Source organism: Quercus suber, unplaced genomic scaffold (assembly GCF_002906115.3).
Source record: "Quercus suber isolate HL8 unplaced genomic scaffold, Cork oak 2.0 scaffold_820, whole genome shotgun sequence".
Taxonomy (NCBI): domain Eukaryota; kingdom Viridiplantae; phylum Streptophyta; class Magnoliopsida; order Fagales; family Fagaceae; genus Quercus; species Quercus suber.
Window position 1 is genome coordinate 86,637 of NW_027070250.1, and position 25,041 is coordinate 111,677.

General features: G+C 34.0%; 1 protein-coding gene across 1 annotated transcript; it reads left to right on the forward strand.

Annotated features, from left to right (window-relative positions):
* Positions 1-201: 201 nt before the first annotated feature.
* Positions 202-10,309, forward strand: LOC112024234 (26S proteasome non-ATPase regulatory subunit 6). The gene is made up of 8 exons (XM_024056875.2): positions 202-528; positions 624-738; positions 4,964-5,054; positions 5,152-5,297; positions 5,399-5,618; positions 5,780-5,888; positions 6,142-6,310; positions 9,865-10,309. Exons 1-8 carry the CDS (start codon positions 393-395, stop codon positions 10,037-10,039), a joined length of 1,161 nt encoding a protein of 386 aa, XP_023912643.1. The 5' UTR covers positions 202-392; the 3' UTR covers positions 10,040-10,309.
* The last annotated feature ends 14,732 nt before the right edge of the window (positions 10,310-25,041 follow it).

The following is a 25,041-nucleotide window of genomic DNA, read 5'->3' on the forward strand; positions in this document are numbered from 1 at the left end:
ATTTGGACAATTGACTATTAGATTTGAATTTTGCTTATACAAAAAATTAATTGGTATATTTACTCAATGGTAAGAATAATAATTAGGGGGTGTACACCATAAACTAAAATACTATTTGTTGTTGGAAAAAAAAAAAAAAAAGTAAAAGGATTAAAAAATAATAAACTATATATAGCATTTGATATATTTAACAATGCGACGTGTAGGATAGTAGCGATCCTTCCCAAAAGTGACAAGACTGCGCTTTCTCGGTTTTTCACAGTGCCTCCTTCCTCAAGCAAGCAAAGTGAACAAACACAGAGAGTCAGAGAGAATCGAAAAAGCCATAAAGAAAGAAAACCCAGCGAACTCGTTCAAGACTCAGTGATTCAGCCACCGAGTCGACAGCCGCCATGGATAGCGAGGAGGGAATTCAGCAACCGCACCTCGTGCTCGCTCACAAGCTCTTCCTCCTGAGGCACCCGGATGTCCAGGACATCGAGAAGGTCCGCCTCAAAGATGAGGTCTTCGCCGCCGTCAAATCCGACGGTAACTCACCGCCGATTTCTCAACGATTCTCTCCGAGTCATTCCTCCAATTCCAGGAGTGTAATGAAAAAAAAAACAATTTTTTTTTCTGTGTAGATATGGCTCCGTTGTACGAAACCCTAGTCGCCGATTCGGTGTTGGAGAGTGATCAGGGGCTTCTGGACTCAATGCGTGCCAAGATCGACGAAGAGATCAAGAAGCTTGACGAAAAGTGAGCTTGTGGTTGATATAATTTTAGATTTTATTAAAAAAAAAAAAAATTTCGACATAATTTTTTTTTGGTTGCTGTGAGAATGAAGGGAAAAGAAAGAAAATTTTGGATTTTTTGGGCTCTAAATAACTAAAATTCGACTTTGGCGTAGCGAAACCGTTGTATTAGGGTTTAATTATTTATTATTATTTTTTAAATCTGAAATTGCATGTATCACTTTGAGATTGAAGTTTCTAATGGTTCATATCCTCGCAAAAATTTCTCAGCAACCAAACACGTTTATTTTTTGTTCACGTTTAGTACCCTCATCTTAACATGTGGAATTTTGATTTTTCACTTGTATGTTACTGCAAGATGGTAATAGGGACATTGTGGAAATGGGAACGGTAAAGGGATCAGTTTTCATGCTGAAGTTTAGGGCATCTGTATTTAATATTGAGATTCTTAGCTGTGTTTTCCATCTCAATTGATTGGTGGGGTTTAGGTCCTAGCCTTCTGGGTTCAATTCGTATAAGGGAAAAAGAAAAAAGTAGGGGAATTTTCATTCTAAGGAGATTTTAGTGGCTGGCCAGACTTGTAAAGGTTGGATAATTTCAGATGGGTTTACAGTTACTTAAACCTAGAAGTCTCTAGTTCGATTCCTGGCGGAGGCATTTCGCGATTTATCCGATGCCTGCTCAATGGGGGTGTGTAGGCTTTTAGGGTTTATGGTTTACCCCTCAGGGGTGGTCCCACTGATCCATACCTTGAGGGGGTTCCTCGCCATCAAAAAATTAAATAAAGGGGTTTAAAGTTACATATGTGGAAAAGTAAGGGGATGTAGAAGTTATAGAATTTTGTACCAAATTGAACTGTTTAAGACCCCCAAATTATTGGAGCTACATAGGTCTTGTGCGAAATTTACTAAATGCATCATATTCAGGCTGGGCATTTTCATCCAACTTGGGATTGTGATGGGTTTCAGTTTAATCTCCTAGTTTTCAGATGCATGATAGGGACAAGATTAAAAGCATTAATGTGAAAGTAGAAGAGTTTTATATCTTTTATTTTTCTGAGTAGTTAAGAAATGGATCTGGATTCCCTTTTTATTGCTCAAACTAGTTTTAATGCACTCACACAGTCTTTTAGCCTTAGATATTTTTGTTTGGTGGAAGGGACATTGGTGTTTTTCAGACTAGTAAAGCTATGGTTGAATTTCTAACTAAATGCATTGTATTCAGGTTGGGCCTTGTCAACCTAATTGTAATTGGGATGGGTTGGGTTGTGGCTTAACCTCCCAGTTTTGAGATTATATATTTATTTAGTTGCTGGAGGTTGTTTTGACATGCATGATGGGGACAAGATTTATGCCCTAATGAAAAGTTGGAAAAAATGCTTATTTTTTGAGTTCTTTGAGTGGTTTAATTGATGGATTGGTCTTCATTGCTCAAACCAATCGCCTTATTATCGTGCTTTCTTTAATCTTCTGCAAATTTAATGCATTCACAAGCTTTTGGCATCACAATTGTGCTTCCTTGTGTCTTTTACAGCTTGATGAGCACCACATATGCTTGTGTGCATGAATACTCTCTTTTTTTGAATATTCTGAGTATTTGAAGTAATAGATTTCTCTTTTCATTGCTAAAACCAATTGTCACACTTTTGTGCCTTCTTTAATCTTCTTCAAATTTAATGCACTCAAACATGGTTTTAGCCTCACAATTGTGCTCCCCTGTGTCTTCAACAATTTTGATGAACATGACAAGTGCACGAATATTCTTCATTTTTTGAAAATGATTTCCTTATTGGTTGTTGAGTTGAATGTCATGGAGGGACTTTGATAGAATATTGATGGAATGAAGAATAAACAATAGTTTGTAAGAATATGAACTGCAATAGTTATTATTGAACTAAATCTTTCACAATTTTTTTTGGTAAGTAATAAAATTTTATTAAGAAAGAGGAGATACTTTATGCACATAGGGTGTATCCACAAAATATACCTAAAAATACAAACACAAATTGTTACTTACGAAGAGAAAGTGAATCAACGAAATCTAAAATAGAATATTAACTGCGTGTATGATTTGATACCTCTTGAATAACCCTATTAAGAAGCTAGATTTCAGCTTAGTAGTAGAACCCTTGTCATTGAATGGACTAGTTTGTGTATTCCTGTGTACATGTGGTAGATCCTTTTTCAATAATAAATTTGTTACTTAAAAACAAGGACTTCTTGTCATTAAAAGTTTAGTTGTTCCTCTCCCTCCATATAATCCACACCAAACAAGAGGACAAAATTTATGAACAAATTCTGTAGTTGCTTTACCTTAGATTTTCAAATGAATTCATCTACATGGTTGTATTGACCACTATAACAAAGAGTGTTATCTTTCCCAAGGACAATTAAATTCAACTATGTGGTTCATTGGTCAATACAACCACATGGTTGAATTTAATTGGTGAACGTAAGGTATGACACCTAAGAAATTGTACTATTACCCTAAACAGGGTGGCTGATGCAGCCATGGATAGTTGATTTGTTATTACTTATTACTATGCAAATTCGTCTATTCAAGATTTATTTTATGGGGTCAGTTTGTAAAATCCAATTGAAGTATAAATAGTGTAGTTTTAACGTTCTAGTTATATGTGTCATAGGGTTAAAATAGTGTTTTGTTTTGGTTTTGATTTAATAAGTTATGGCCAATTTTGTATTCAGGGACAAAAATGTAATTTTTGCTACCCTGAAAATTAAAGGTATTTGATAGTTTAGTTGAGTCCTCTATTTTCCAGGAGATCCTACGCATATCACGTTTTTTGTTTTCAAGTCCCAAGTTGGAAATTTTATAGGTTAGTTTTCCTAGTCAAACTAATAGTGTTAATACTACCAATGCTGGAAAATGTTTCCTATAAATATTTATGCTCAATTTACTTGAAGAATAGATGGGGTTAATTAATAAAAATATTGAGTTTTTTTGAGCATTGAGGAATGTTGATCTTCGTGCATTTTTTCTCTATTTCTGTCCCCTTTCTTTTTATCTTTTTTGTGTTACTGCTTATGGATACTGTTCATACAACCCATGAACACTATATATTTATCTCCTTTCCTTTGACTCTACAACCCTAAATCAAGCTCATACTTCCACCTATTAAAACGGACAAAACTTAGGGACAATATCTTAGGTGCTGTTCCTTAGATTCCTCTCTTAAGATTTAGCCATGTGGTTACTTAACTAAAAAATACACTTCTATCCCATGAGAAAAAATCCATATAGCAGAATCTTAAAAGGAGAACCTAAGGAACAGCACTTAAGTACTATACTTAAGTTTTGCTCTATTAAAACCCTAATGCCCCACATCTTTTATCTATCAAATAACCTTAAAAACTCATTAAACCCTAATAAATTTGAGCCCCAATCCTTTTGCATACAATTTCTAAACCCTGTATCCACAAATCCTCCTAAACTTTAACCCACCATAAGTAGTACACATTGAAAGATTCCCCAATTTGTCATACACCAGCAGCATTCCACGCAAATGAGCTCCTATTACACAATGCATTTTAGAGTGACAAGGTCAAAATTTAGCCTCATCACTTGTGGTTTCCAGTGTTTGTTCTTTTGCTTGTTGGTCTGTCTGATACATTTCCTTTTTCAAGGAGAGCACATTTGTCTTCTGATTTTAGTGCATTATTCTATTGAAACAAGAATGTATTAAGGTCTAATTTACTTATTTTTTAATTAGGTTGAATTGGTCAGGTTTGTTCTGAACTTTAGTATGTGTTTGGATTGGCTTATTTGATGAAAGTGGGTAAAAATACAGTTGTACCTAGAAAAAAGTGTGGGTCTAAAAAGCTGTAAATAAGAAAATAAGCTTTTATATAGCGCCAGAATTAGGCTAACCAAATGCACACATCTTGGTTGTTCGCTTGGGCTGACTCATCTAACTTCTGATTGCTGTGATGGTCAAGTTTTTGTTTAAAAGAATTACTTTATGTTAATAAGGTTGAATTTCTTATCTACCACTTGTTTTGGATAATATACTGTTCTGTACATAGCAGCTGTTTGTGGATCTCATTGATGAAAGAATATGTTAGTTTACAATTATGTTAAATAATAGCAATCAGTGAGTCTGTTGTTTTTTGGAAACATGAGTACCTATTAGGATTCAAAGTGCTTAGGATCACTAATTAATCCATTTATTTTTTCACTTAAGTGATTCTATCTGGTTGGAATTTATTCAGGATAGCTGATGCCCAAGAAAACTTGGGTGAAAGTGAAGTCCGAGAAGCTAATTTGGCAAAATCATTGTATTTTATTCGAATTGGTGACAAGGTACATAAGTATCATAACTTATTGCTCTTGAAAGCATTGTTACCATTGTCTGCTTACAATGGATGTTGACATCTAACTTATTCCTGCATGAACCCAGGAGAAAGCATTGGAACAACTCAAGGTGACAGAAAGCAAAACTGTTGCAGTAGGGCAAAAGATGGACTTGGTGTTCTATACACTGCAGCTTGGATTTTTCTACATGGATTTTGATCTAATTTCCAAAAGCATTGATAAAGCGAAGAGGTAAGTAATGCCATGAAATTGCCAGTAACATTCTGTGGTTGTCTTTTTGAAAGTTGGGCACATGAATCATTGAATTATGACTGTTTATACAATGGTGCCAGCTTGTTTGAAGAGGGAGGAGATTGGGAAAGGAAGAACCGTTTGAAGGTATATGAAGGCTTGTACTGCATGTCCACTCGAAACTTCAAGAAGGCAGCTGATCTATTTTTGGATTCTATTTCAACCTTCACAACTTATGAACTTTTTCCCTATGACAAGTTCATATTCTACACTGTCCTTACCAGCATTATATCCTTGGATAGAGTTTCCCTGAAGCAGAAGGTATTTGGGTTTTCTAACTGATTTTTTTTTTTTTTTTTTACAAGTATTCCCCACTGCATTTTTAAAAAAAATTTAAATCACTTATGTGATTTAATCTTTTTCGATTTTTTGAGCAACTTCTCTGCTATTAATTTTACTAATTCTGATTAATCTTTTTTTAGGTAGTGGATGCTCCAGAGATCTTGACAGTAATTGAAAAAATCCCTTATCTTTCAGAGTTTTTGAATGCCCTATATGATTGTCAATATAAATCATTTTTCGTGGCATTTGGTAAGTTGAGACCTAATATATCCCATAATCATTCATATTGATTGAATATGTTTAGAGAGATAAGTTCTTTTGGTTTCTCTGCTTGGTCTGGGTTACACTTTGAGCTCCTTGGCATTTCCTGTCTCATTTGGGCTTCATGAAAATTATGTGATATGGGATCAGATCTACTCCAACCTTTACGGATTGATTTATTTATAACTAGTATGATTCTATGCATCTCAACCTTTGTCTTCTTTTTGGGGATTATTTTCAGCTGGCTTGACAGATCAAATAAAATTGGACCGCTATTTGCAGCCACACTTCCGGTATTTTATGAGGGAGGTCAGAATTGTGGTTTATTCACAGTTTTTGGAATCCTACAAGAGTGTTACTATTGAAGCAATGGCGAAGGCATTTGGAGTTACTGTGGAGTTCATTGATCTGTAAGTATTTAATTCCATTAATGTTCTATTTTAGATTCTAATTAGCAGTACTGTTATACACAGATTAAATAAAAAATTTCACTAATATCATTGAAATTGAATAATAAAATAGATAGAAAAAACTATCTTAAGTTAGGTGACAGCATGGTGTATAATAAAGTTTTTATTAAAACAAAGATATGGTAAATGATAATATATATTTTGTTGGGAATCAATGATTAAAATAGTTTAAAATAAATAATGAAACTTCCTATAATTTTTTTTTTTGAAACTTTTGATAAATTTAAATTGAGAAATATTTTTAAACTTTTTTTAATAGAGTTTTATCTGAAACAACCTGTTTTAATGATTAGTAGCCCACATGGTAAGAGTGCGTCATATAACATGTAACATTTACGTTGTCACATGAAGCAAGCACAATGTGATCCATGCAAAAATTATGGTAGATGAATAAAATATTCTAAAATAATATGTGGAATTTCATTAAATTTGTTAAAAGCAAACAAAATTTTAATTTTAGTATTGTAAAGTTTTAGCAATAGAATTTTACCTATAGCAAAATATCTAAATAATTTTAATATAATTATGGTTAATCCACATGGCAAAAGCATGATGTACTCCTGTATGGATTTTTTTTTTTTTTTTTTTTTTTTTGTAAGAAAAATATTTATTAAAAAAGGCTAGTTCATGCGAAAAGATCACAAGGCAGTAAAATAGTACAAGAAAGAGAAAAAAAATCAGAAATTTTGTACAAGAGATAAGAGAATCTGTAAACATTAAGGGAATCATCACATCAAGAGAATCACTAGACATAAGTCCCATGCCTAAGACCAATCAAACATAAAGCCAATAAATGAAAGCAAGTACCTATCACCGAACTTTCCACATCCTCAAACGTGTGTTTATTGTGCTCCTTCATTACACACCACATCAAACACAACGGTACCAAATTCGAAATGTTTGATGAGCGCTTTCCTAATCAATTCCTCCAACCAAAAAGTTCGAGCATTGTTTTTGCTTCTTGGTAAAATCCAAGAGATCCCAAAAGATCTAAAGACAAAACACCACAACTGATAAGCCTTCTCACACTAAATCACTTAATGATTCACCGTCTCCCCATTACATTGGCACATACAACACCAATTGACAATAGCAAAACCTCTTCTTCTCAAATTATCACTAGTAAGTGAGTAAATTGCCCCATGTCACAATCCAAATAAATAAAGAAACTTTCCTAGGTGCCTTAACCTTGAAAGGATATGAAAGTCCCCATTCTTCTTCAACTTCCTCCTCACATGGTGGCCTAAGGAGAGTGCATCAACTTGTTACTATTGCATATAAGACGTAATTTTTATTGTATATAGTATATTATTTAAGGATAAAGAATTTAGATAAAGAAATACAATTTGTGCACCCCCAAATACGAGCCCAATGAAATAAAGTTCCAAAGAGGAGATTTTAGGTGATCTATTGTTCTCTCCTTGTCTTAAAAAATGCGGGTATTGTGTTCCTGCCAGACTAACCACATTAAACATGCTGGGACCATATTCCAAATGGTTGAAAGATGTTTTCCAAACCAGTTTCTCTAGATAAAGAAAAAGGAGCTAACTAACCTTGGCATTGCTCACTAGATCCCAAACATTGTAAAAGCTTCACACCATAAGGCGTGAGAAAACTTACAATGAAGAAGAAGGTGATCCACTAATCCCCCATTGCAGCAGCATAAACAACACCTATTTACCAATGACTGACCTCTCTTAACAAGATTATCAATGGTGAGTATCCCATCATTAGTTTTTGTCCATGAGAAGAAAGGCACCAGTTTAGGCACTTTTGCACACCAAATGCATTCCCAAGGAAATTCATCAGTGTAAGGACTAGACAATAGCTTATAAAAAGAGCGCACGTCAAATACCCTAGACGTAGTCATTCTCCAAACCAGGTGATCATCTCCTTCACCCCTCGGCATAGAGGAATAAATAAGCTCAAAAAAGGAATAAACAGTTTCTGCCTCTCAATCCTGAGGACCATATTGGAAAAGTAAATTCCAGCTCCTACTACCTCCTTTTGAAGCAAATACTACCAAGTTAGAGACCCATGCTTCTTTAGATAGAGAGCAAGCAAACATAGTAGGAAAGAGTTCCTTCAAAGGAATAGGCCCACTCCATGGATTATGCCAAACACATTATACAGAATCTGGCTAACTAACTTCTTTGTTCCTTCTTTAATACTCCTTCACATCCCACAGTCATGTGAACCTCTTACCCCTCTAGTACACCAGCCTCCTCTTGCCTCACCATATTTGGTTGCTATAACTTGACGCCATAATCAGTTACTTTCTTTCCAAAAACACCACAATCACTTCCCAAGCAAGACCTTGTTAAACAACCCAATCCTCTAGATCCCCAAACCACTACACTCAACTGGCAAACAGACCTTATCCCAAGCAACTAAAGGATATTTAAAAACATTCTCTGAGGTCCCCTAAAGGAAATTCCTTTGAATCCTTTCTATTCTAATTGCCATAGCCTGAGGGTTAGTAAATAAAGATAAAAAGTAGGTGGGAAGGCCCGAGAAAGTATTTTTTAACAAAGCCTGCCACCTTTTGACAAATAAAGTTGTTTCCAACTAGACAACCTTTTCTCCATCTTTTCTATAATAGGATTCTATATTGATGAATCCTTATAATGGGCCCCGAGAGGCATGCCCCAGATATCTCATAGGTAGAGTACCCACCTTGCAACAAAGAGTACAAGCCAAAGTATTCAAATTCCCAACATCACCAACAGGAACAATCTCACTTTTTCTTTCATTAACTTTTAGGCTTGTAATAGCTTCAAAGAAGATTAGCACCATCAGAATGTATAATAACTGATCCCTAGAAACATCATAGAACAATATAGTTTTGTCAACAAAAAGAAGATGAGTGATATGCACAGCCCCTTGTCTATGGGATCCTGCTTGAAAACCGCAAAGAAAACTACCATTTTTTGTTCTCTTAAACAGTCTACTCAACACTTCCACAACCAATAGGAATAAAGTGGAGACAAAGGATCCTCTTGGCGAATATCACGAGAACTACCAAAAAACCTGTAGGAGACCCATTGACCAGAATTGAAAATTTAATTGTAGAAATACACACCTTAATTCAACTACTCCACCTCGCCTTGCATGTTTTTTACACTTTTAATACACGTAAAATTTTGTATTAATCGAATATTATTTACTATATGATCTATAAGTTTATATTTTATATATAATTTTAAACTACAAAAACTTGTAATTTAAACAATTTATTGATGACATAACTTTAATCTTTAATTTTCTAGAAATTTTGCAAGCATAGAGGATATAAGAAAAAAATGTAATCTAATGGTAGATTTGTCAAAATTCACCTCCAATAAAAAAATATTGAGTAAAATTGTAACCTTAAGGTATAGCAAATTTTGTAGCTAAACTTTGTCTTTTGTCCATTATTTAATAGAGTTTGAGATATTCTTCTGCGATAGTGACGTGTATTCAGTTTTTAATCCATCTCTCTCTCTCTTTTATAGGGAGCTCTCGCGTTTTATTGCAGCTGGGAAGCTTCATTGCAAGATTGATAAAGTTGCAGGAGTTCTTGAGACTAATCGTCCAGATGCAAAGAATGCTCTTTACCAAGCAACTATCAAGCAAGGGGACTTCCTATTGAACCGGATCCAGAAGCTGTCTCGTGTGATTGATCTGTGAAGCATTTTTTATTTCTGTTTTGGAAATGGTGCCAAAGTTTGCTGTCATTTCCCAGGGATAGAAAAAATGCTCATGGTTAGTTAGCTATTGAACTCATTAGGGATTATTTTAGCAATATTTATTTAGTCCACTATTTGTATCTGAATGCTATATCAAGTGTTCAGATGTGAATTTTTGTAGTTTTGTATTGGAGATGTGTTAACTATGAGTGTACCTTGCACAACAGATTTGCTTGCTTTCTATTTGTTAATCACTTTTTGGGTGAGATTAGAGCTTTTGTTTTTTGTTTTTGAGAGATAATTAAAATGTGCTGTTAAGCCACCGTTTGAACCCTTTTCCTCTAGTCCCCCAAGCACTTTGTGTACGGGAAGGTGCCAATTCAGTTATAAGGCCTTTAGCGGGTGAGATTAGAACTAAGTTGTTACTTTGAATACTTAAATTAGAACTAAGTAATTATCCTAGTTTTATAAGTAATAAATCCATGTTAAAATTCATTTTGATTATAGCTATTATTTTTTCAATGTATAGAAAATGAGAAGGATAGAAGTAACTAAAGGTGAGCAAAAGAAACGAAAAAAGAAACAAGAGAGGAAAAACTATTAGTGATATGCTCATTAGTCAAAATGGATTCAGTTGGGATGCAACAAGAAAGATGATTTTATTTATTTATTTTTTTCTTTTGCTAATTAGAAAGGTGATTACTATTAATGATTATAATGCTTGGTAATTATATATAAGGTACAGGGAATAATGGTTTCAACTTTCATGCTTGATAGTTACTATTCGTATGAATATAATTATGGTTTATTTTTTAACTTGTTAAAAAGTTGTTCTCATGCTGGATAGTCCCATGAAGATGTTAAGAATTTTTGTTAGAAACTAATTGCAAATTGGGATGGTATAGTAGATTCATAAATGCTGCATGGATATGGCAACTGCAGAGGATATTGAAATTTGAAATAGGTTTAGAAGCGGATTAGATCATGATTCTTGTTGATGAACAAATGATATTGATTTGGATTGACGAACTAGAGACCTAGAAGAATTAACATTATTGATGATAATATCTCCCCAAACTCTGTAGTCAAAGAAAAAAAAGGTCAAGTGCTATTATTTCTCCTGCAAAGAAAAGATTCGGATTGAGATAAAGGCATTGCACTTGATGCAATTATTATCAATGCATCTGGTGCAATACCTTCAAGTATTGTATCGGATCCTAATCCATTAGTAATGATATTCTTTTTGCTTCGTTTATTGGCTAAAATTAGTTTGAGGGGCCCGAGAAGAAAGGATGGACATTTATGTATTAAATTTTCCAACTAGTTAAAAAAAAAAAGGCATCTTTATTAAGAATAAATAAAACCATTTGGCTAGTCTTGCAGAATCCCTTTAGTCAGTTTGTGTGAATTTCACTCTCTGAGTGCCTTGAAATTTGTTAAATATAAGATGTAATTTGTAATTCATAGCTGTCAACAAATAAAGTGTAAGCTAGCTTGGTACGTAGTTGTCAACATTAATTCAAACATGAACTAGAGGTGGCACCAAAATGAAGTAAAAGAAGTGGGTGTCAATATTCTCATATCCTAGATCTCTAGAATTATCTATATTGTAATTCTATAGCATTTGTGAACCCTGTAACCGACCAACACACACTTCTAAAAATAGACGTAATGTAGAGATTTAAAAGTAACAGCAATATAGTGCAATGAAATGAAATAAAAACAGGGCAATACTCTGTTAGTGTTGCTGTGCTCTTAACTTATACCAAATACAAATCTTCCTTAAGCCTCTTAGTTTCAATATCCTGACTATACCTGTGCCTCTCACTAACCAAAATAACAAATTCTCTCTCTTTTAGCCACTCATATTCGTAATTTTGCAGCCAAAAGAAATAAACTTTCTCCAGTTTTACACGTTAAAATACTTTGATTCTAGCTCCCACCTATCATCTATGTGTGTCTGTCCAGGAAAAGAGATTTTATTCATAAAAAAAAAAACAAGTTGCATTTGAAATTAGGAAGTTGAATACTTGAAACTTGAAAATGACTTGTGATTGTTGATCCAGACTGATTGCGGCATTATAATGACACTTGTTTAATGTTTGTTTTAGACTTTAGTTCGTTGTCTTCTATATCTCTTTCAAGTATTAAAGAAAAAACGCTGACTTGCACCATATTCTGCGGACCAGTAATTAAGATCCCTATTATATGCAATGCATACATGTTTGGAGTCATTATCAGTTATCACTGACTAAATAAGCACAATTTGCATGAGAGTTGCTAATGGAGTGCACAAACTTCGGGAGAAGACTAAGGAAGTTGTAACTCTTTTACGGTATAATATCTTAAAGAATTCCAATTAATTAATGAGGGGCAACATTGGCATTGAGGATTAAAGTATGATCATAAGATTAACATCAAAACAGAATTTTAAGTGTCAACGACTCGGGCAATGCAATGCAGCAATGCTAGTAAAGAATTGAGAGAGACGAGAACATGGGGATTAGTTTCTCAAAAAAAAGAAAAAAGATAATGGGGATTAGATTTCAAGGTTTTCTTTCTCAAAAAAAAAAAAAAAAAAAAAAAAAAAAAAAAAAAGAGGATTTCATGGTTTTCAATGTTAATTAAATTCACAGAATACATGGCTTAATGATTAGGAGCCTTGTTAGTTACCCAAAAAACTAATAATGGGTCATGCTAACGGGATTGGTTAACAATTTAATTAAAGAAAGTTTTTATGAGAAAAGAAAAAAAAATATCTTAACAGTTTTTTTCATTTTCCATAAAAGTGATGTAAATTTTTTGTTTAAAATGGATTGTAAATCAACGCTCTAAGGGTACTCATTAGCATTTTCCATAATAATATCATTAAAAAATAAGAAGTATTCAAGCTCCATTTGGTTTGGGTTAACTTTAATGCTCTATTTGTTTTGATGGAAAATCTTGAATGAAGATAATTGTCTGTGTTTTCCAAGATGTTTGTTAGCACAAAAAAATAAGTTAAAGAAAAATTATTTTTGGTCAATATAAAGATATAGCTTATTTTTTAGAAATTATTTTTCACAATTTTTTTGAAAAACAATTTTATCTCATGACAAGTTAAATAAAGGAAGTTAAATATCTTTTTCAACACATTTAAGGTAGTTACCAAATATAAGAAAATGAGATAGTTTTATAGAAAATACTTTTTGTAAAATGACTCATTTTTTTATAAAACTTTATCGTCAAAACAAATAGAGTGTAAAAAGATAAAGAAGACAATCCCTAAAACAGTAGTATCGATGGTTCGAAGGAGTGATTGATATGTCATATGTAGTAGGTCAGTGATATTTATCAATAAAATTGATGTTCAATACTAAGAAGGCACTGATTATACTAGGAAAATTTAAAGTAGTTTTAGTGTCTTGCATTTTCCATTCGGTGATTTAGTTAGATTTCTATTAATCTTTTTTTTTTTTTTTTGAAATGCTAAAGTTTCTACAAATTTTATTACAACAAAGTTACAAACTAATGAAAAATTAATGTGATTGATAGCACTTAAAGATAATGAATAAGTATTTGAATTATTTTTTGTGATTGGTGATACAATAATTTGTAACATCTATAAAATAAATTTATAGTATTTTCATCCCAACTTAAATATATATATATATATATATATATATATATATTTTATATGTTAATCATAAAATGGGAGGGACAAAAGAAATTTTACTTATTGCCCTCCGATTTTGGGACCTTTCTCTCGTAAGGGGCCTATGTCTAGGGCTGCTCCTGCAGGTATTGCGTCTGAAATTCCCATATTATCCTTATAAAGGTGTGCCTTATATTTATTTTCAATAGTAATGTTCATCAAAAACTTCATAGAAAATGCCATTGGATATGCATTTTTGTTGTTGCTATTTTAATACACTATGTTAATCCCCATCATTAATCAACCTTAGAAATGAGTATTGAAGTGTGAAACACGTCTCAAGGAAAGGCTTACGCAGCAAGTTTTGCGGTACGCACAATAGCTAGGTTAAGATTTCAAGAATTGAGTCGGAGGTCAAATCTGGATTACCGGAGTTCCGGACATGAACGTATATAGGTAATACAATTTCTTATTGCCTCGAGCAATTTTATAAATGAAAACGTATATTCTTTGACCAGAAGGTGTAAAAACAACAAAATTTTCTCAATTGAAAACCCTTTTTCTTTTCTTGTGCAAGTCTAATAAATTATAAAACGTTATCACAATAACTTGTTGACATCATACATTATTGATTCCGTTGATTCTTTCATGATGAAATAGAAAAAGGCTTCTTTTCAAAAAAAAAGAAAAAAAAGAAAAAAGGAAAAGAAAAAGGCTTTGATTTGAAAGGTACGGAGATGAACGGTAAAAGAATGCAGGTTTGGTGATAAGTCACATTTCAGAAAACTTAGATAAAGATAGACTACAACACAACAAGCCTGCCATACTTCACTAAAGAATGCTAAGGGCTGTTTGGTTTAGACATGACTCAATTTTTATAACTCAGTATTTATAATTCATAACTCAAACTCAAAACCCATAACTTATAACTCAAAACCCACTATTACTCAAAAACTCCGTATCTCAACTTTTAAGTCCACCTTTTGCCAAAATGGTGGAGCTCACCGATCAATCTTTTTCAACTGTCTTCTTCCCTTACCCGCGTGAATCTACATGAAGAACATGAAATCCACATCCAAACCCAGTTTCATCACCACCACCAATGACAAACCTAGATTCCACTACCATTAACACCACCAATAGCCACACAAAAAATCCAAAAGAATGCATAGGAAACCCACAACCAAATCCCACATTGCTGAAGAAGAAGAAGAATAATGCAGAGCTAAAAAAAAAAAAAAAAAAACGAAGCCAAAAGATGAGGCTCCGATTATTAACAGCTACTACGAGTATTAGTAGTAATAATACTAGTAGCTCTGTTGATGTGGTTGCAAAGCCTGAAGATCCTAACCGAAACAATGAAATGACGACGTCTGCTGCTACGGTGGCAAACGCAAAGTACAAGTTAATGTTGCAGGTGAAGCTTCCAATCTTGAGGTCCACGTGTCTCACGATCCCACCTAGGTTTAGTCCGACGTCTTTTCTTTAATTCCCTGTTCTCGTCTCCAACATGAAGGTTTGGTCTTGCCCTCTCTCTCTCTCTCTTTGATGCCACACAAAAAAATCTAAAAGAATGCATAGCAAACCCAAACCACAAACATAGCAAACCTAAACTTAGAATCCTTAGATCGGAGACCCAAATCCTGAAATTAGACACAGAGTTGAACCGATTTGGGCTAAGCTTGAACTGATCTCATGGTGGCTCGTGGTGGTCGCTCATGGTGGTGACAATCTAGCAAAAGTGATGAGAGAGAGAAAAAACGCCTGAGAGAGAAACCGATCCGGTAAAGGGAGGAAAGAGACAGAGAAAAAACGAAGGCCCGATCTGGTGGTTGCTTGTGGTGGTTACTCATGATGGTGATGACTGGTGTGGTGGTGGCAGCTTGTGGAGGAGCAATGAAAGGTCAATGAGAAGAGAGAGCTTTGGGTAAAAGAAAAAAAAAATGAAGAAGGAGAAGAGACAAAGAGAAGAACGGGCTGGAGTGAGAATGCCAAACTGATTTTTGGAGAGAGATGTTATGTGATGGGACAAGTCATACATGTGGGTCCCATTCTTTGCTTAATTTTACAAAAATGCCATTGAAACTCAATTCTCAAAAATTGAAAACACCAAAATCCTGTTTTCATTTTCCATCATACACATCCAAAATTTTGAGTCATGACAACAATGATCCAAAATTAATCCAAAATTAAGTCAAACAGATGGTTATCCGTGGGACCCACTCGGTTTGGATGAAGGATCATGAAAATTGAGTGATATCACTCAGTTTTCAAGCTATCCAAACATGCCTTAAAGATTTTGTTTTGTTCTTGGAAGGATGTTCTTATAATAATAAGGGAAAGAGAATATTGAAGTTACTTGAAAGTTCACACGGCTTAGGGTGTGTTTGAATACTACTTATTTTGCTAAAACTGAAAACTTATTGCTAAAAGTACTATAAATAAAGGTAAAAGTTAGTTGATATAGTACAGTGAGGCCCATGAATAGTACAAAAAAGTGTAGTGAGGCCCATGAATAATAGCAAAAATAAGCAGAATAGTAAAATAATTTTAATTTTTAATTGGTTCCCAAACACACACTTAGTGTCAGGCCCAATGCCCTGAGCTGTAACAAGAGCAAAAAATAAATATCAGATCAGCATGTGTGCGTTTTAGAATTTCCAAATGTATATAGTAGTTTATGAAGGAAAGAAATTGTGGTTGGAAAAATTTTCAAAAGAATTAACCGCGTTAGAGTATTAGCATCAGACATTCTAAATGCTTAATGTTTTGCATTTAAAACATTGAATACCAAAAACTCACTAACATCAGATGTTCCAAATACCAAATAAATTTGACATTTGCTATAGAACACTTCAACTATTGGCATGGTACAAACAAAAATGTTATAAATTTTTTTCTATTTTTTTTATTCACTTTTCTCTGTCCTCTCATTCAGTCTCACATTTGCTTCTCTCTCTCCTGGCTTCTCTCTTAGCCTTTCTCACTTTCTTCCTCTCGTTCTCAACCACACCGCCAACCTCCACATCGTCCACTCTCACTCTTAGATTTTGATTTTTTTTGAGCTCGCATCTCTATCTTTCTCTCCTCTCTTCTAGTCGTAGCAATTCTCCATGGTGCCCATGAATTCATTGTCATAAATAGGGCACCAACAACCCTTGGCACAAAAATTCTTCATATTTGGTTTATTTTTTATTTTTTTATTCCTTTTGATTTGGGTAAAGGAGTTATTTATTTATGTTGTGCAATGGGTTTGATTTCATTTGGGTTTTGTGAAGGCTTGTGGTGGCGGTGGATAGTGAGAGAGAGAGACTAAAATGAATAAAAAAATGAATAGATGTGAAAGATAAGAGATGTGATGTAGAGTGAATTGTAAAATGGTGTACTAAATTTGATAAAGTAGTTTTTTGATGTGTCAAATGCTAAATATTTTAGAAGAGTTAATGCTATTATTCTTAAAGATTCTTACTAAGCGGGTTTCCAAGCAGGACTGATTTTTTTTTTTTTTTTTTTTTTTTTTTTTTTTTTAAATATGTTTTAACTCTTAAAACATATCAACACATCAACTATAAGTTTTCACTTCCATGATCAAGACAAATCATCTTAGTTGATATGTTATATCTTCGTAGATGAAATGCCCAATTTTATCACCGATTACGAACTAAAATTCTGAGTTTACAAAGAACTTGTGATTTATATCTTCTGTGACTTTTCACATAAATCACATACTTTGCATCTCATGGACTATATGATAATGTCCAAATATTCACGTTATCATCATTTTAGATAATAATAAAATAACTTTATTAATTACAACATTAAGTTATACATAATGTCATACATAATAACATACATAGCATCATACAATAGGATTTTAGGGCACTAATCCTAACATTATCTAAGATAGGGCTATAGGACCACCGCCAATGTTGGCGAAGTGGTACTCCCCTCTCACCATGAGGGTTTGGGGGTATTTATGTGGGGATAACAATTTTGCCCCATCTTGACTTAACCTGCTCTATCTCGCCTTAACCTACTCTATCTCGCTCTCATATGGGTTTTCTCTTCCCCGTATAGGTTGTGGGGCAGTGATGGGGTGAGTATGAGTTTAGGTTTTTTAGCCTTGCCTGCATTATGGTGAAAGAAAGTGGAAATTATTTTTGAAAAAATAGGCAACCTATACAACTTCTCATGTTTTTTCGAGACTTTTATAATTTTGCATAGGCTGTGTGGATGTCATCTTGTTCATCCATCTTCTCAAATTTAGACTCCACCAAGTCCTCTTCTTCATCCACATCTTCAACAATTCCTTCAGTAGGATTTACAGTGGTAGTGAAGGCATTTAGGATTCCATCATCCTTATTGTCAGAATCATCTTCAGGCTCGGTGTCACTCAAAGTAGCAACAAGTGCCTTGCTCTTCCCAATGGTCTTGAGATATGTAGGGCACTCTTGTTTCATGTGTCCGAAACCTTGACATCTGAAGAATTTTGGTCCTGAGGGAACAGTGTACTGACCGCCATCCCTAGCATCCTTTTTTCCTTTGTCCTGGTTCTTGAACTGAGACGAGCTGGACTGTTTGCGGTCTTTGTCAAATCCTTTAGCATTGGCATTCTTCATAATCTTTTTGAATTGCCAAGTGATATAAGATTTCATCTTAGAATCTTCATCGTTTGAAGACTTATCGGTGTCACTGCTTTTAGCCTTCAATGCCATGCTCTTTCCCTTACTAGATTTCCCTATCCTTGTCAAATCCAACTCATAGGTCTACAGATTGCTAACTAGCTCTGTCAAAAGAATTTTGTCAATATCTTTTGATTCCTCAATTGTGGTAATCTTGGCATGAAATCTCTTGGGTAGAGATCTAAGCACCTTTTTGACAATCTTGGGTTTGACAATGGTTTTCCCAAGATTAAAGGCTATGTTCACTATGTCCTTGAGCTTGGCATAGAACTCATCAAATGACTCATCCCCCTCTATCTTAATCTCTTCAAAGCTCGTGATAAGCCTCTAAAGTTTTGAATCCTTGACAACCTTGGTTCCTTCATAGGTTGTTTGGAGGATGGTCCATGCTTTCTTCAAGTTTCAGTAGAGGATATCTTCTTAAACTCCACATTTGTAAATGCACTGAATAAAACATTCAATGCCCTGTTGAAGTTAACCGCCTTGATCTTAGCATCATCCCAATTGGCTGGCGCTTCCTTCGGCTCGGTCCAGCCTATCTCCATAGCTTGCCACACATTTTCATCTAATGACTGTAAGAAAACTCTAATGCGTACTTTTTAGTATGCATAATTAGTGCCATCAAATAAAGGTGGTATTATTAGGTTCTAAAGACTTAGGAACTTATGTATTTAGAACTATAATGTGTAATGTTGGCAAACTATGATCAAAACAGGTTGCTTAGTCTTGTTTAGACTTGCTCAAAGTTGTGTCTTTTATGTAAAGTTGGAATCGAGTGGCTGCAGAAGTATTAGTGACTTTCGGCCTGGCTCGATCGATCGGAGATTAGACTCGATCAATCGAAAGTCGCGTATTAGCAAAATCAGTAAACGTAAAAAGGCCATAACTTATCTGTTTGAAGTCCAAATCGTGAGCCGTTTTTTCCAGTATTTAAAGGACATCATAAGCTAACCCAGGTAGGGTTTTTAGAGATTTTTAGAGAGATTAGAGTGCCTCTTGTGCCTCTTTGGCATTTTAGGGTTTTGTACCCAAAAGCTTTCTAAGGTTATTACTCATATTGCTGTTTTGTGTAAATCTCTTATGAGATCTAGAGGAGCTTTCCTTTACACAAAGCTTAGGGCTTTCAAGGAAGAGATGTTATCTACACCTTGATGATCAAACTCAATTGCTGCCATTGAAACTTAAAGAAAAACAAGCGTGGGTGCTTGTATTTGGTGGTGAATCCAAGAAAGAAGGAGTCTGTAGATTTGGAGCTTGCACATGGTCGTGTGAGTAAGTTCTACTGGTGGGTAGCAATAAGAAGTCAAGCGTGAGGGCTTGTAAACTTATTGTATGAACTTCGATTCTTTCAAGATAGTGGATTCAAGTTTACCTTGAGGATAGCTAGGTCAAATCCTCCCCAGGTTTCTACCGTATGGTTTACTGGGTCATCATATCATTGTGTTATTTACTTTTCCGCTGCTTTATACTTGATATGATTGTGTGTTTGTGATAACCTAGATTTGCATAATTTGACTAAGTTAATCACTTGGCTAATTAACTAGGTTACTCTGGTTGGGTTAAGGGGTCTAAAAACCGTTCAGGTATAATAAGAGACTATTCGCTATCCATGACAAATAGGGGTTAATGGATCACACAGCAAAGATTAAAACCTAATCAGAATGTGCTTGCTCTGATACCACTTGATAGGCCAAGAATGTATTGACCCATTTTAATGAATTAACAAATTAATTAGCCAAGTTAATTAATTAATTCAATTAGCATGCAATACGAGTGATAGCACAAAAAAATCACCAACTGAGTTAAAGTGCAGTGGAACATAAATTGACACAGTGATTTGTTTACGAATAGGAAAAACTTACATGGTAAAAAACCCCACCAGATGATTTTAAGGTCATTACTCTCAGGAATTGACTATTATCACAACAAATGGTTACAAGTAAAGGAACCCTAGTACCTTATACCAACCTACAGTTAAACCCTTACCCCAATACCCAATTAGACTTGTTCTGTAATGACAATCTTTCCCTTTAATAGATGGCTCCCAGTACGTGACTAACCAATTCGATGTGCGTTTATACACTAACTTGAGAAGGATGTTGGCTGCAAAATTCTTCAGTTCATCAACACGATGAAGATCACGAAGTTCCTTGGTTACAAAACCCTACGGTGTACAAACACAGCAACTTCTTCAAGAGAAAAATGAACTAGGGCAAATTCTATCTCTGGTCACAATTTGCATGACCACAACTTTGCTTCACACTTGCGCAACCTTTTACAGTTCTTAAAAAAATCCTTATATATGTTTAGGGCTTTGAGAAAAGAAATCCCAAACATGTATTCATGGATTAAAGTGAAATCAGCTCTGAAAAACTGATTTTCATAAACCTCGATAGATTGCTTATTTGTTGAGCTAGCTGTCGAGCATCAGGCTTCAGTAGCTTTTTAAACCTCGTTAAATACTAGCTATTAAGCTTTAAAATCCAGTACTTCTTCACATATGTCCTAACAAGCATATCATCGCATGAAGCGAAAAAGGGGAAGGGCATGCACGAAACAATTGGCATTATGGCGATGCATCCCAAGTGGTTGCATTCGAACAAGGCCTCATGGGCATCAAACGTAACCACACAACCATAAACCCATTAAGAGCATTAAGCGTGGCAGAGCCTAGAACTAAAGAGGCTAACACAAGCATAAAGCATAAAAGCAAGCAGGCATAGACATGCAAATAGGGGTGATCCAAACCCTTTGATATGGCCAAGGTGTATAGACGATGACAAAGACCATAGGGTCTAGATCGGGTTCGAACCAACAAGCCAAATGGTAGGTAAAAGAGTGAATGTCATTTTTGAATCCAAATAAAACTAGTTACAACATTGCCATTAACTTTTACTGTGAAATTATTATGAAAATACTGTAATAGTAGCACTAAAATGATCATATTCAAGCTTACTTAAGCTTAGATTAAAAAACAAATATTAGGGTTAGGGTGTTCAGTTACTAACTTTAGCATTTTTCATTTACTAATACTTAATCAAGTAAATACTATTTCAGATGTTCAAAATTTAAGTTAACACAACTTCATATTATCCATTTGACATGCCTATAGTTAGATAAACAAACATGCTAGTTTGGGATGTGTTTGGGTTTTTTCCCATATAAATGGGGGGTTTATTTACGATTAAATTTCTAAAATTTAAATAGCATTTAGTATACGCAATATTATATGGTTTGGGTTTGGAAAAAAATTCCCAAAACCATCTTGTTGCAATTTCTAGGAGCAATAGACCTCAACATTCACTTATTTGCAAATTTAAACAAGATATTAAATTAAGAAAAGAAACGGAATTATTTACGAAACAAAGTTTAGCTAAAAATTGGTTGTAGCCTTAATGTTACAACATTAATATCTTTTTGCTGGAAGTGAATTTTGAGAAATCTACCGCAANAAATTGACATCACTCTTTTACCTACCATTAACAACTTTTTTTTTTTTTTTTTTTTTTGATAGGAAGACTATGAAACTTTTATTAAATATTAAAAGTTACATGAATATCATGGAGAAGAGCTTGTTCTATGAAACAAGTATTCTCTTCAACCCACACAGAAAAATCAGCAATGCCTTTCGCATGCTTAACAAGTAAATGGGTTGGCCTATTGCCATTCCTACAAATATGAGAGAACTCCACTCTGCAAAGCGCATGGGAAGTTGACTGAATGTTGTACAATACCGCAGCAACCGAGACTGAAGGTGGGGACCCATCCTTAAGTGCATTCACAATTGTTAACGAGTCACCTTCAAGCACTAGATCGTGAACCAACATATCCCTCACAAATTGTAGCCCAAACTCAAAAGCCTTAGCTTCTGTCTCCAATGGTCCTAACGGTGTGTTAATCTTCTTACTGCATGCCGCTACCACCCTCCCCTCTGCATCTCTGATTAGTACTCCTAACCCCGCAACCCTCTGTTCTGCGAACACTGCACCGTCCACATTAACTTTGTACCTACCATTAACAACTTGTCACCTAAATTTTATTGTGAAATTTTTGTAGAAGTGTTGTGTCAGTAGCACTACTGTTAAAATATTTAATTTTATAAGAATGAAAAAAAAAAGTTTTAAATTTTTGCTCCTTTGTTAAAAAAAAAAAAAAAAATCCTTATCTCCAAAACTCTAGCTTACTTTAGCGTTGACAGTGGAATGAAGTTGCTTTCCTTATGCTTTTCTTCTTTATCAGCAAAAAATTACATCACCTATACAACCAACATTCTCTCTATCTATTTTTCTCCCTTCTACATTTTCTTTGTTTTTCTCTCTATTCAATCAAGGAGTTTGATAAGTGTTCTTCCAGATTTCCAAGTCTAAGAAGTCTTTTACTGCTTGCTCCAATTCCAAGGGACCATTTGTATGGTTAGAAAGGCATACACTTCAAAAGTAAAAGCTTATATCAATTACTATTCTTTTTCTTTGTTTCACGTTTACTCACAATCCAACTCCAAAGTGTGTTACTCTTCTTCTTTATTATAAAATTTTATTTAATCGACATTACATATAAATATAATATGTTATTATTAGTTTGACAAAAATGTATAATTGGTTAGTTAATTCTCTTCGTTGATGTATTTAATGGTTATTGTCTTAACGACCTTTAAAGTTCTATTAATAATTTTTTTTAGACTATTGTACAATATAGTTGTCCTGTATACTACATTGTATTTTTTTTTTTTTTTTTTGAGAATCATACTAAATTGTATTTAGAATACTATTTTAGAATATTGTATATAAATAATATTGAAGTTGTATGGACCAAAAAAAATAAATCACTTTGGATTACATTATTTCGTATATTTTCCATACTTACAAGATTTAAAGATGATCAAAGATTAATAGTTATGTCATCAATCAATTGTTTAAATTCAAGTTTTTGTAGTTTAAAATAATACATAAAAGACGAGTTTATAGATTGAATGGTAAATTACATCCAATTGGCATGAAAATTGGCATGCATTTTAAAAACATATAAAACATATAATTCAACGGTTGGATTTTCAAAATATGAATTAATAACAAGTTATTGGTGACTTTTAGTGACAAAAATGGTTTTGAGACCTAAAATTTCCTGATTTAAGTTGATTTTTTTAGTGATGACTGTGTTTTGTTGCTATTGGGGACTTTTAGCGACAAAATTTGTTTTGTCACCAATAATGTCCCAACAAAACCTACAGCATGGAAATATTTTCGTTGCCAAAAACTTAAAAGTTTCAGTGACGAAAAAGTTCATCGTCGTAGACTAATTAAATTTGCACCCAATTTTTCCCTTTGGTGCCCTTGTTTCTGATTAATAAATAGCAACGAAATTCAACTTTCGTCGCTAAATATATGTTTTCAGTGATGAAAATTTTTTCCTCATTAAAATTTGTCGCTAAAAATATATTTTGTTGTAGTGATTACACGTATTTTTACACATTTTTTCACTCACACATATTTCCAAAGAATACAAACAGCGTTATTAGAAATCTCTTACCAAATGGGTCCTAAACCTTTCTCGGGTTCTGTCTCAACTAGGGAAGGTTGTATCACCTTCAGTAATCAAATTTATCATGCGTTGACTACATAAACTAATTTGTCACTTTCCATNAAAAAATAATAATAATAATAAATTTTTTTTTACTCACCTCAACCCATGGCAAATTCCCAGCTTGACCACCACTGACCCCCTAAAAAAAAACTGGAGCCACCACTGATATTATTTCCCTTAATATTCCATTCTTTCAAAATTTGCTCCTCATAGATGACAAGGGAAAGGCTTATTCAGGCTGATGTTTGCTGGTGTGGATGGGTAAGAGCACATCAAACTAGAGGCAACCAAAGTAGGGATTAGAGCCACCACTTAAAGAAAGGTTTTTCTCTATATAAATTTGACCACTCTCGCATAGATTAACGCCAAACCAAATTGTTCGACACCAGATGCTTCTTCAAGCAGCAAGAACATGTGTTTGACCAATGCCAATTACGTACGAGAGAAAAACGTGGATCTGTGCAGAAAACATTTAATTATGTTGAAATAAATTTGCAAAGGAGTCTATAATTATTGTAATTAATAGTACTTATTCGTTCACATGGGATTAATTAATCAGTCCCAACTCCTAATCGTGTTGATGATTAGAGAAATATCGGTTAATTTTATCCCAGATTCCAGTTATTTGAGTTTTATAATTCTCACGCTCATCACATTTTGAAGTTTAATAACATTTTATATTAAAACATTTTAGGAAAGTTTTATGGGAAAAGAAATAAAAAAAGATAATTAATGTTTTGACAATTTTTCTATTTCTTATAAAAATGATGTTAAAATTTTCTTAAAATAGTTCGCTAACTATTACTGTAAGGGCACCCTACGGATCCAAATTTTTTCCTATTCAAAGATTCACTCTTTGTCTTTGTGTTTTCACATCGAGAATTCTTTTGCATATGAAGAGATGCCAAGTGGTTTCTTACTTACCAAACAGACATTCCTACATTACATATAAACACTGGTGTATCAAGAATACGCAAGAAAACACTTCAAATTGTTGATTTATCGCCAAAGATGGCTCATTAATAGGACTAATATATAGATATAGGGTTAGGTTCAAGTTACACCTGGTGTAACTTTATGTAACGTTACACCATCCAATATTTTTAA